Source organism: Pelophylax lessonae (genome assembly GCF_965119305.1).
Source record: "Pelophylax lessonae genome assembly, chromosome: 10".
Lineage (NCBI taxonomy): Eukaryota > Metazoa > Chordata > Amphibia > Anura > Ranidae > Pelophylax > Pelophylax lessonae.
The window spans coordinates 168,837,394-168,849,949 of record NC_138777.1 but is presented as its reverse complement, the minus strand read 5'-3'; the positions used below and the strand labels follow the sequence as shown (position 1 = coordinate 168,849,949).

Genomic DNA, 12,556 nt, shown 5'->3' with positions numbered 1-12,556 from the left:
AAATTGCGCACGCTTGTGGAATGGCAACAAACATTGGTACTTAATCTCCATAGGCGACACTAACAATTTCTACAGATTACCAGTTAACAGTTACAGAGGAGAGGTCTAGGGCTAGAATTATTGCTCTCCCTCTAACGATCACAGCGATACCTTACATGTGTGGTTTAAACACCGTCTACATATATGGGCGTGAGAAACAGGGCGCTTTAAAAAAAATGTTTACCTTTTATTTTTACACTGTCCCTTTAAAAAAAAAAATTTGATCACTTTTATTCCTATTACAAGGAATGTAAACATCCCTTGTAAAAGAAAAGCAGGACAGGTCCACTTTTATATGAGATCTGGGGTCAAAGACCTCAGATCTCACATCTACCCTTAAAAGCAAAAAAAAAAAAAAAAGCCGTTGGGAGTAAGCGACATATGTCGTCACTCTGGTCCTCCAAGGCCATAGAGTAGAGTGGGGGCCATCTTGCCCTCCCTCGACTTCCTGCACAGCACCTAAGAGGACCAGGTCGTTCTCCCCGCTACCGACAGTTCCGGTAAGCGGAATAAATGATCGGGAAGCGGGGACCTCTCCCACTGCCCATAAAAGTGATCCCATGGCGAATCCGCCGCTGGGACCACTTTTGTGAAAAAAAGAGGACTGCCCGCCCTGTAAGAAAATACCGGCTGCCATAACACCGGTATTTAAGATCAAAGTAGTGACGTAAAATATTTCCCTCTGGGTGATCATTGCAGATATTTTAACAAAGTTTGCTGCAGATTCCCACCTTTTGTTATTCTAAAGAAATAGCTGTTTGACTGTCTGTTTTCATGTGCAAAGTGTATGTGAATAGGATTGATTTTTATAAATTATCAATCAGCTTCTGCACTTGCAGGGTTTTAATGAGGAAAGTGGCAGGGCCTGCATTCCTTTAAACGTGATTTCCCTTTGGAAGTATCTCGCCAAAAAATACATTTTTGTTGCGGGGGATACCAAAAATCTGACTTGTATCTTAGCGCATACGTTTGGGAAAATCAGCAAGTCAATCACACAAGCTGGCAATTACATTTCTGGGGGGCGTTCTGTGCACCATCTGTAAACAGACTGCCTCCAGGTTGCCATATTGTATTTTTTAGAAAATCATGCAGCAGATTGAAAAGTAAAAAAGGTAATTTTTAATAACATTCAATTACAATATATTTTTTTGCGATTTCCACTGGATAAATCAGCGGATGGATCAGGTACTCACCTTTGTATAGTTTCTTCCTGCTCCTTTACCATGTGTGCCAGCTGTTGAAAGATGGAACCTAGTTCGACTATGGTGGACTCTATATTCTGCATAGTGTCTGCTCGACTCTGAATATAGGAATCCTAAAGAAAGAATTGACAAAGTTGTATTTGTGAACTTTATGGATGCTGCAGACCACAACAGTCCAGTTTTTCCTCTTAAAACAACGTCCACTGCTCTTACCTGCTCATCTATTAACTGCAATTGTTGACTAACTTTTGAATCCATGTCTATTGTCACATCCCCATGTCTGCGAGAGTCATCTTGTAGGAGGACAGAGGGACCTGCAGTAAGATGCAAGAAATAGCTAAGAATGCAAAGCGGAGCTAAATAATAGGAAATGGAAACAAGAAGAGAAAAAACAAAAAATAGTTCTGCTGGTTGGAAAATGAACATGCTTGATGGACTTTCCAAAAAAGATAGAAGGTGTACAAAGAACAATGTTAGAGTCGTAACTTCTGCCAATGGACCAATTTTACTGTAAATAAAGAGGTTTTGTAGTGTTGCCATATGTTTTTGCATATGTAATGGATAACCCTAAAGGTGTCAGTCGATAAAGTTCTAAAAGACAAATATAAAAATACACTATGGCACACATACCCATGTTGTTGTGATGGAGTTGTAGAGCGGGGACCTGATGATGAGAAAATTGCTCCCTGCGACTTCGCTGATGCTTTAGATTCTAGAGAGGAAAACAAAAAGGTTTAAATGTTGGAATTTTAAAAGATAAGTAGCTGGGGGGGCAAACATGAGATAAAACCTACACGATACAATCATTTCCACTCAATCATGCAATAGTTTCATAGTGCAAACAATTCTGTTGGGGAGCCTCAGGTTACTAAAATTAGCACTGCAGGGAACACCCAAGTCGTAATATTAAATCTATATTTCTTTGCCGAAAAATAAAACATTGATCTCAAAGGGTTATTCAGAGTGCCGCAGTGATGAGAAGATAATCTTGTATGACCTGAATAGTAAATATGCATGCGGAGTAATGGGCCAATCAAGTAGAAACAAACAATCAGATAGCTGCTCCAAATGAGGCAGACTTTTTTTCTAATTTGGTGCAACCAATTTAAAAAAAACTCACCTCTGTTCTTACTTCTAGTACAGACTTGAAGTCATTAGACATGGATGCCAGCTTTGACTAGAAAGACAATAATAAAAGGATTACCTTCTGAAAATAAGAACACGGCTAACGAAAATGGTTAGGAAGATTGTTTATGCTGTCACAGTGAATTGATTAATAAAGGCCATAAAATGACCATGTATGGTCTGTGTTGTACCAACACTACATATATGTTTTCTAAAGTTGTGAAGTTCTATCACTACTCTTTTACACCACCCTCAAACACTTCATTCATGTGTTTGTACGTGCAGCAGCCTGGAGATGAAGCACTTTCACTTGCATGCATTCACTTATTTCTGGCTTTTCACCTTTTAGTCTATACTACCCAATATGTTAAAGAGTGATTTTTGCTCCTTTTGCTAGAATGTAGTTTGAACATTAGGCCCCACACTCGCACATGACCTTTGTAATGCAACACAAAACTATGTATTGGTGATCGACTGATATCGTTTTTTTACCGCCGATACCAATTTTTTAGTCATCGGATATCGGCCGATCTTTTTTTTTTTTTTTTTTAAATGTCTACAGGTACTGTGGTGGAGGGATCTGGGGGTCTAAAAGACCCCAACCCCCTCCTCTTTACTTAAAAGCATTCAAAACGCCAAGTTTGGCTGTTTTGAATGCTGTACGTTTTTGAATTCGGCGGCACCAGTACCAGGAAGTGATGTTATGTAAGGACATCACTTCCGGGTACTCAGCGGCGCCGGATTCAAAGAAATGGAGACACAATTAGACGGCGGCAGCGAAGGTAGGATGCCTGGGACTCCCGGTGGGACAGGAGACCCGGGCGAGCCGCGGAAGGCGGCGGGAGGGGGGGTTTGGGGAAATCCTTGGAATGACAGCCGAGCCACTTCTCAGCTGCATCGGTTGTCATTACAAGACAGCCGACCGTCGGCTATGGACACCGGTACCGGGGTGAAGCCTCTAGCTGCAGGCATCACCCCGGTACATGCACTTTCCCAAAATATCGGTAAATCAAAAGGCCGATTCCGATATACGGGGAAAGTGCATATGGGCCCTCGATATATCGGCATTGTCGATAATCGGTCGATCTCTACTATGTATTGCAATGCGCTACAACATAACTTTGTTGCCTTACTATTCAGGAGTATCATTCAACATGAACTGCAATACAACACGCATTGCTCGCATTACTGAAACACGAAAAAAGGATTTGGTCTTAATACCTATATTTTAAATTCCACAGATAATTATTAAATGCTATGCTAAACATTGCATTTGTCTTGCATGCTCATTTGCTTTTCATGCTTATAACTACTAGTCTCCGCATACAGATATTTTCCAGGACATGCGTGGGTGGCCTTGTGTGTTTCGGCAGAGCAGTGCGTTTTCACTGCGGGTGGGGAACTTGCTGCAATTCCCACAGCCACACGCATAGGTTTAAACCTAGCATTAGACAGGATTTTCACCCAAGTTAATGGTCAGAAAAGGTTATAAGAAACCGCAGGGTGGCTGAACTTGCACGTAACCTCTAATTATTGATAAATCAGAGTTGAATTATCTTTAACCAGTTGGCGAAAAAAAAAAAAAATTTAGGACACCAAGAGGGGCATTGTCAATCAATACAAGCTGAAGCGTGACTTAACTCTCAAACAAACATTCTCTTTTACAGCAGGCAGCACTGGCCCACCTACAGACAACCAATGCAATAGGAAAAGTGTAAGCAGGCAGCCACAGCGTGCCATTTTGGAAGAAACTCATCTCAGTGACTGCACTGAATATCCATGTGTTTCATGGATTGATCTGCTATAGTAGAGATGTTTAGGATCTGGCATCTGCTTTTGTCTCAGCATCACACTTGTTTGATCCAATACTTTTGCCACTCGTTCTGCTGCATTACTACTGTCATAATAGACACTTGGGATCACCTCACCTGAAGGGAGACCACCACAGTATTTGAGTGAGTTTGAACATGACGCCCATTCTGATTGCCTCGTGCTCTTACAAAGGACTGTAACTGAGCAATCTGCTGATTCAGGCTTCCAATGTCCTGCATAATCAGACAGGTGGAGATTAGAAAACAATATATAATTAGAACATAAGACATGTAAGGAATCAGCATAATCTATTGACACCTACTTGTTTAATAATGTATGTCAATTCCTCAATTTCTACTGCTTTGTCATCAAACAGAGATTTCCTTTTAGCCACTAAGGAAAATAAGAGAATAATCAAAGAAACTATATATCTGGCACCATTTGTTGTTTATAGACAGAAAAAAGATTATAATCAAATGGTTTGTGCATATTTATTAACCCTTTTGCTACAGGAGCATTTTTTTTTTTTTTTGCACACTATAAAATTCAAATTTTAGGCCTTATATTTAAATCCCCCTAATGAATATGTTTTCTGAAAGCATAGGCCCTGGAGAATGAAATGGTAGAGGTTACAGTTTATGTCACATGCTAATTGCACTATTGTTCATCAAGGCTATATTTTTAGTAAAAAAATATACACATGCATATTAGTGTATACAAAACACAATGATTTTTCAGTTTTTTGGGAAAAGTTTAAGTATATAGACACCAAATTTCAAGCCTTAAACATGCAACATAGAGAAAAATGAAGGCACCCAAAACTGTACATAGGTGGCTCCTTAAAAGCCTTCACAGGTTGTTGATGTAGAGTTAACAGTAAATGATGGCCTTGAATTATTGCTCTCACTCCGATATGTGTGTGGCAATAACCAATATGTACAGCACAATTGTCGTTTTTGTATGTGTGCGTACCCATGCACAAGGGGGAGTGGGCTTTTAAAATTTTCTTGCAATAGCAGCTGAGTGTTTGTTTACATGCTGATGTTGCTGTATCATAGTGGAAGGGAAAGCGTTAAAGCAGAATAATGGCATACAGAATGGTTGACAAATATGTTTTTACTAGTCTAGAAATTGATGTCATTAGACCACATGATGGAACATCTAGATGGATATTTTATAATTTTGAGCAGTCAAAGAGAAAGTAAATAGAAATGTATTAGACTTACATATAGTCAGTTTTTCCAGCTTACTGAATGTGTTGCTAAGATCTTTTCCAATTCGTCTGCAAAAGACAGAAACGTGCAAACAATTTGAAAAAATCAAGTAAATTATTATTTTGTTTTTTAAGAAACTGAAAGAGGCAGAAGACTGAAAGCATAATAAAACTGATGTACATTCTTGCTTTATTATAGTAAACCAAAATGGTATCGATTCAGCATCAATGTGCATGAATACATCACCAATTTAAAAATAAACATTAAATACAATATTGAAGTGATAGGTACTAAAATAGGGCAGTATGGTAGAAATAACAGCTTTGTCCTACCTAGATCACTTGCAACACTTCCTGTTCTTGAAAAGTTGTATATTTGAATAGTTTAAAGGATAAGTTAACTTTTGGGAAAATGTTCCATCCGTTTTTAGGGTGGAAAATGTAAACAAGTTTCCAATGCTGCAGCCACTGCCGATTCCTCCTCTCCCTGTGAGGGCAGTATAAGGAAACGTCCCCAGTACTAGCGGTCACGTTTTAAAATCAACACGGCCACGTCATTCATTTGCACAGCTCTGTGCGTGAATTACAAACCCAGATATCCTTTGCGGCTGTTGGCTTGTAGTTCTCAATGAACTACCATGGCGCTGTGGTAGTTCATTGATTCTTCCTGTCAGATTGTATATGCTTGCCTGTACGGTAACACAGATACGCTGACACATCTGAAGGAGACCTGCATGGCATCAGTGATCTGCTAATCGCTGGTGCAATATTTTACAGGTTCCAAAAACAAATAAATGCACGTTTTTTTACCTCCTAGAAAATGTGCATTTTTTTTTTTAAAAAAAAAGTGAACTTATCCTTTAAGCTGGCTATAGATTAACCACTTAAGGACCAGAGGGTTTTACCCCCTTAATGACCAGGCCCTTTTTTAAGATACGGCACTGCGTTACTTTAACTGACAAATGAGCAGTTATGCTACACTGTACCCAAATAAAATGTCCTCCCCCCCCCAAATAGAGCTTTCTTTTGGTCGTATGTGATCACCTGTGCGATTTTTATTTTTTTGTGCTATAAAAAACAAAAGAGCGACAATTCTGAAGAAAAAAAAAACAATCTTTTATTTTCTGCTATAAAACATTCCCAATAAAATAATTTAAAAAAATAAAAAATTTTCATCATTTTAGGCCAATATGTATTCTGCTACATATTTTTTGGTAAAAAAAAAAAATCCCAAAGTGTATATTCGTTGGTTTGCGCAAAAGTTATCGCGTCTACAAACTAGGGGAGAGATTTAAGTAATTTTTTATTTATTTATTTTTTTTTACTAGTAATGGCGGCAGTCAGCGATTTTTTAGCGGGACTGCAACATTGCAGCGGACAGATCGGACCCCTAACTGACACTTTTTGGGGGGACCAACGACATTATTACAGTAATCAGTGCTAAAAATATGCACAGTTACTGTACTAATGACACTGGCAGGGAAGGGGTTACCACCAGGGGTGAGAAAAGAGTTAAGTGTGTGCCTGGGGCACTGGTGACAAACCTTGGCACCCCAAATGTTTTTGAACTACATTTCCCATGATGCTTATGCACTTTACAGTGTAGTTGAGCATCATGGGAAATGTAGTTCCAAAATTTCCGGGGGCCCAAGGATTGCTATCACTGGCCTGATGCTTTCTAACTGTGTGGGGGTTGTATTCACTGGATGAACACAGAGACCTGTGTTCCCTAAATAGGAGGAACACAGGATCCCTGTGTTCATCACTGACAGAACAGTGGTCTGCCGTGTTTACATCGGCAGACCGCCATTCTGTCTCCATGGGGAGCGATCGCGGGTGCCCAGTGGACATCACGCCCATCGGACCTGCTGATTGGCTACCCCTCTAGCCAAACGGCGCATGCGTGCGCTTCCGGCGGAGTGTGCGCCCCCACACTAACTGCTACATGAAACGGCGTACATGTACGTTGTTTCGCGTAACAGAGTCTACCTGCCACCTGGCAAGTGGTTAATATTTTTATTTTATTTTTATTCAACCAGCAGGTTGAATGGGAAAAAAGAAAAGACTCTATTCCCCATCTATAGCTGAGCTTTTTTGTTTTGATGGCGGGGAGACTTCCCTGCTATCAGAATACACGGATCAGTGCTGCCGGCTATAGCTATAGCCAGTAGCACCAATTAGGCTTAGGATCGGTAGATCGACTTCCGTACAACCAGCCTGCCCATACATGGATTGAAACTCAGCCAGTTCCTGCTGAACTGGCAGATTATTGATCCATGTATGGCTGGCCTAACTCTTCTATAGACTATTAACCAAAAAACTGACTGCCAACATCACCAAAATGTACTTTCTCTAAGGTGGTAAGTTTTATTAGGTCAGCCTTTTTCTATCATGCCATAGAATGTAAGCACTTAGGATGTGGATAAACTTAGATTGCTTACTTTTATCAAAAGGCAAATACCTACTGGTGGTGCTTTTTTTTTTTTTTTTTTAAAAAACTTATGGGCAGAGAAGGAAAAATAGTGCAAGTTGTGTTTCTTACTTGGCCATTAGAGTAAATTCACTTCTCTGTTTCACAGCATTGAGAGAAGGGTTGGACAGCTGAACACCATTCTGCAAAGTATAAATTAGATCAGAGTGAAAATGACATTATGAGGTAATTATTGCTCTATATAAATGTATTTCTATGCATCAGTTATTGTCAAATGTGAGCTGTGTGGCCACATCCAGAAGACCTTCGTTTGCATGTCTTAAACACATTACCCCAACACATATTATGCTTACAATAACTTGGACGATCACAATGGTTTCTGCACATAGGAGGGTTGACAATGTCTGCACCATCATATCCGATTCCATGCATGAAGGTAAAAAACCTCTGTGCACCAGCCACCCCCCTCCTCTCAATACTTACCTGAGACCCATCAGGATCCAGCAATGTGTGCAACAGACTCGGCTCTTCGGGGACTCACTCCTCAGCGGCTGGGGCAGCCAGTGAGCCAATGAGGAGAGAAAGGGGCAGGGCAGAGCCGTGGCTCTGCGTGTGAATAGACACGCAAAGCAGCAGCCCAGGAGCGAGCCTGCTCAAGTGCCCTCCACAGCAAGCTGCTTGCTCGGCAGGAGGGAGGGGCCAGGAGCACCGGCAGGGGACCAGAGGAGTATCGGGGCTGCTCTGTGCAAAACCGCTGCACAGATGAGGTGAATATGACATGTTTGCTAAACAAGTCTTTAATATCACTTTAAGTAACAAAAGGTCACATTCTAGGCTAGCCTCGCCAAGTCAAAAGGCCCACTGACAGAGTCAATCTTCAAAGACTGAATCGCCCCTAAAGGAGTGTCATGGCTCTGGACCTGGACAGCACTCTGCATATAACTAACACAGTAGACAAAGGTCTGGAAAGCAACACAAGTAGAGCCCAGTGCCTGAAGGCCAAATTTCAGCCTAGCCCTACAATTCTCTAGTCCAGTGGAGTCTGGGAGCAGCCCCCCCCCCCCAAAGCGTTTGCTGAGGAATACACCAATCTGGATAGCTAGTTCCAACAGCATTCTATATACAGAAGATACACAAATAACTTGGCCGAAGAAAAGAATAAAAGCTAGCAAAAATATAGTCAAAGTATTTCTCAGCAAAGCGGAGGAAAAAAGGTGTCCAACATTCTAGGACACCATCAAAAACTGAAGCACGATGGCTGAGAGCAGGGTTACACAGGGGCTGGGGACTTTGTTCAAAACTCCTGTAGGCAGCAGCATATAACCAAAACATCTAAGACATTCTACATTTCTGTGTGCCTTTAAGAAAGCGACATACAATATTTTTTGGAAACAAAAGATTTCTGTATTTTAAATTTTCACGCTTTATTATGCTAACCTGGCGTCCACGTAGAGACTTGCAAGCAGATATGAACTCGGCAGTGCGGTCCCGGCAGGACATCACGTCAATTGGAGGAGGAACCGGTGGAGAGAAAACTTCAGTCGCAGTGGAGGGCAGGACTTGAGTCTGAGGGGGTCCTACGTAAACTCCGTTATCAGTGTTACGGGAGCCGTGGCGTTTACGAGTGTTCATGAGTCCTGGGCCAGCTGAAAGATAAACAAAGATTAATCTATGCAAATCTAAAGTTGAAGTGCAATGTATGCATATATTACTCCAGTCCCCCTTCCCGACCAACACGAATAAAAAATGTTCAATCAAATCATTTTGTTTTTAGCATATATCTACTTTGAGACATCAATCACTGGATCTGTATACTGGTCTTTACTCTGAGTTTAGTAGGAGAAGCAAGCAGGCTCCTTTGAACATCACAGCCAGGGCTGCCGCTAGAAATCCTGGGGCCCCATACAGCCTACCTGACCGGGCCCCCCCCCCCCTCCACCGAAAATATCAATCATATTATCACCCCCTCCCCCAATCCCTCTTCCTAGCAGAAATCCCTACCAATCACCCCTCACAGCGCAATCCCCCAAATCGACAACCCCATCCCCGTACAGAGTGCAGGGGTCAGGAATGCATTACATACAGAGTGCAGGGGTCAGGAATAAGTTCAGGAGAATGCTAGATACAGAATGCAGGGTTCTGGAGTGCATTATGCACAGGGTTCAGGAGAGTGCTAGATCGGGAGTAGTGCCTTACTAAGCTGACCAAGATTTCCCATAGATGCAAATGTTAGACAGGGAGCAGTGCCATACCAAGTTGACCAAGATTCTCCATTGAGGCCAATGTTAAAAATCAGGAGTAGTGCCATACCAAGCTGTACATAGTAGCGAATGTACGTAAATGCCTCTGTACTGCACCTCTTCCCAGCTGCTACAAACTCTGCAACACACACACACACCTCTCCTCTGCCCTTATCTTCCCCAAAGGGTCCCCATCTTCCACATGATTTCCTTTCTAAAATACCTTTCTGTTGCTGGCTGCCATATCTTCCTTCTCCTTCTTCCCTATGCACGTGTTGCTTGACATAGGGGGCGGGTCTGAGTAGCAGTCCCGCCCATTACCGACATCACAGCATGAATTTGACAGGTGCAGTCTCTCATTGTGGCTGCATAGTGCACACCCAGCTGGTTTGTTAGCCAATCCCTGGCTGTTCTAAATGTTCCTACTGCTGCAGGTCCTTCTGAGCTAGAAGGTAACATTTATCACCAGAATTATGCCGGACAAAGCCTCTGGACAGCGGGACAGTCCTGCCCAGGTTGGGAGGTATGCTGTCATCCTACCGATCTTCCTGCTGTCCGGGCCCCCCTTTGTGCCGGGGCCCCATACAGGAGTACTGGCTGTACCCCCCTGATGGCAGCCCCGATCACAGCTCCCTACTTCAGATCCTCTTTCACAAGCCAAAGCATTATATGAAACATATCCTTGGCACCTCTTTAGGACTTGAAAATGCCTTCCTCCTGGCCACTGGATCCTGCAGTCTTGAGCTGTGGACACTGCTCATCAGCTGTAATCCCCTTATCTCTTGCCTGAGCAACTTGAAGCAGTTGTAAAGGGTTTCTTTTTATTAAAATAATAAGCATGTTATACTTACCTGCTCTGTGCAATAGTATTGCAAAGAGCAGCCTGGAACCTCTTCCTCTGTGCTCCACTACCGGCGCTCTTGACCCCTCCTCTGTGTGCCAGAAAAGGAAGCTGCTTCCTATGGTGGCACTGGAGAATTGTAAGTAGGAGCGCTTCTGCTAGAAGGGTCCTCCGGGTATATACACATTCAGGATCACCCAAGATAGCAAGGTAGCAAGCAGACAGGCATTGGAGCAGAACTTACAGGAAACAGGCTCTGGATAGACAAAGATATGGAGAGAACGGTGCTTCTAAGTGGAGTAGGTCAGCAATTTTTACTAAAAGGCCATGGTTAAAAAAAAAAAAAAAAAAACACCTTACAGGATTAAAGAGTAAACAGGCTGATCAATGTATGAAGTCCCCTCCAAGATGATCCTTCCTGAAACCACAGTGGAACACAGAGGGCGGAATTGACGTCAACAAGGGGAGGTGACTAGTTTTGGAGCAGGCTCTTTGGAAAAGGCAGCATTTAATTTATCAGTAGGGCAAGCACCTGGTCACTAAACAATTCAATAAATTATAAGAGTTCTGACCCTAGTCCGTGTATCCAGGTACTGTCCCTTTTGATAGCCATTATGCCCCGTGTTCTAACATGTCCGGCACCTTCCACCTACTGTAGGCATGCCCAGTAATACAATTTCTGGGTCCAGGTTGTACAATTTCTTCATGACCAAAATGGGCTCCCTTTGACAATGCTAACTTGGCCTTCTCCCTGATATTCATAAATTTCTGACAATATTTCTGCATTAGACACTTTGTGCGAGAAATGGGACTTGCACGCAACTGGATGCAGGCACTTCCCCCCCCTACATTTCAATCTGGGTTGGTAGATGTAAACGCCACCCTTCCAGACAAGAAATTGATATAAAGTGGCATGAAAAAGTATTCATAACCCCGCCCCCCCCCCCCCCCCCGCCGCCCCAAAGTCAATACTTTGTAGAACCACCTTTTGCTGCAAATATCTTTGGGTATGTCTCTACCAACTTTGCACATCTAGAGAGGGAAAGGTTTGCCCATTTTTCTTTGCAAAATAGCTCAAGCTCTGTCATATTGGACAGCAATTTTCAAGTCTTGCCACGGATTCTCAATTTGATTTAGGTCTGGACTTTGACTGGGTCATCCTAACACATAAATATGCTTTGATCTAGACCATTCAATTGTAGCTCTGGCTGTATGATTAGGGTCGTTGTTCTGCTGAAAGGTGAACCTCCACCCCTGTCTCACATCTTATGCAGACTCTAATGGGCTTTCATCTAAAATTTACTCGGTTTTTGGCTCCATCCATCTTCCCATCAACTGACCAGCCTCCCTGTCCTTGCTGAAGAAAAGCATCCACACAACATGATGCTGCCACCACCACGCAAGGATGGTGTGTTCAGGGTGATGTGCAGTGTTAGTTTTCTGCCTCACCACGTTTTTGATTTTTAGGCCACAAAGTTAAAATTTTTATGTCATCTGACCAGAACACGTTCTTCCACATGTTTTCTATGCCCCCCACATGGCTTCTTGCAAGCAGGATTTTTTTTTTTTTTTTAACAATGGCTTTCTTCTTGCCACTGTTCTATAAAAAGGACAGATTTGTGGAGTGCATGACAAATGGTTGTCCTGTGGACA

At 42.3% G+C, this 12,556-nt stretch overlaps 1 protein-coding gene across 1 annotated transcript in view; it reads right to left on the bottom strand.

The window, feature by feature from the left end:
• STX5 (syntaxin 5) overlaps positions 1–12,556 on the bottom strand; it is a 34,792-nt gene that overhangs the window by 1,507 nt on the left and 20,729 nt on the right. Inside the window, exons 2-10 of the mRNA XM_082269890.1 lie at positions 9,260–9,468; positions 7,934–8,004; positions 5,405–5,460; positions 4,501–4,571; positions 4,295–4,411; positions 2,362–2,418; positions 1,872–1,953; positions 1,455–1,555; positions 1,233–1,354 (exon numbers count right to left, since the gene is read on the bottom strand). Coding sequence (XP_082126016.1) covers positions 1,233–1,354; positions 1,455–1,555; positions 1,872–1,953; positions 2,362–2,418; positions 4,295–4,411; positions 4,501–4,571; positions 5,405–5,460; positions 7,934–8,004; positions 9,260–9,454 — 872 coding nt within the window. The 5' untranslated portion in view covers positions 9,455–9,468. The remainder of the gene's footprint in view (positions 1–1,232; positions 1,355–1,454; positions 1,556–1,871; positions 1,954–2,361; positions 2,419–4,294; positions 4,412–4,500; positions 4,572–5,404; positions 5,461–7,933; positions 8,005–9,259; positions 9,469–12,556) is intronic.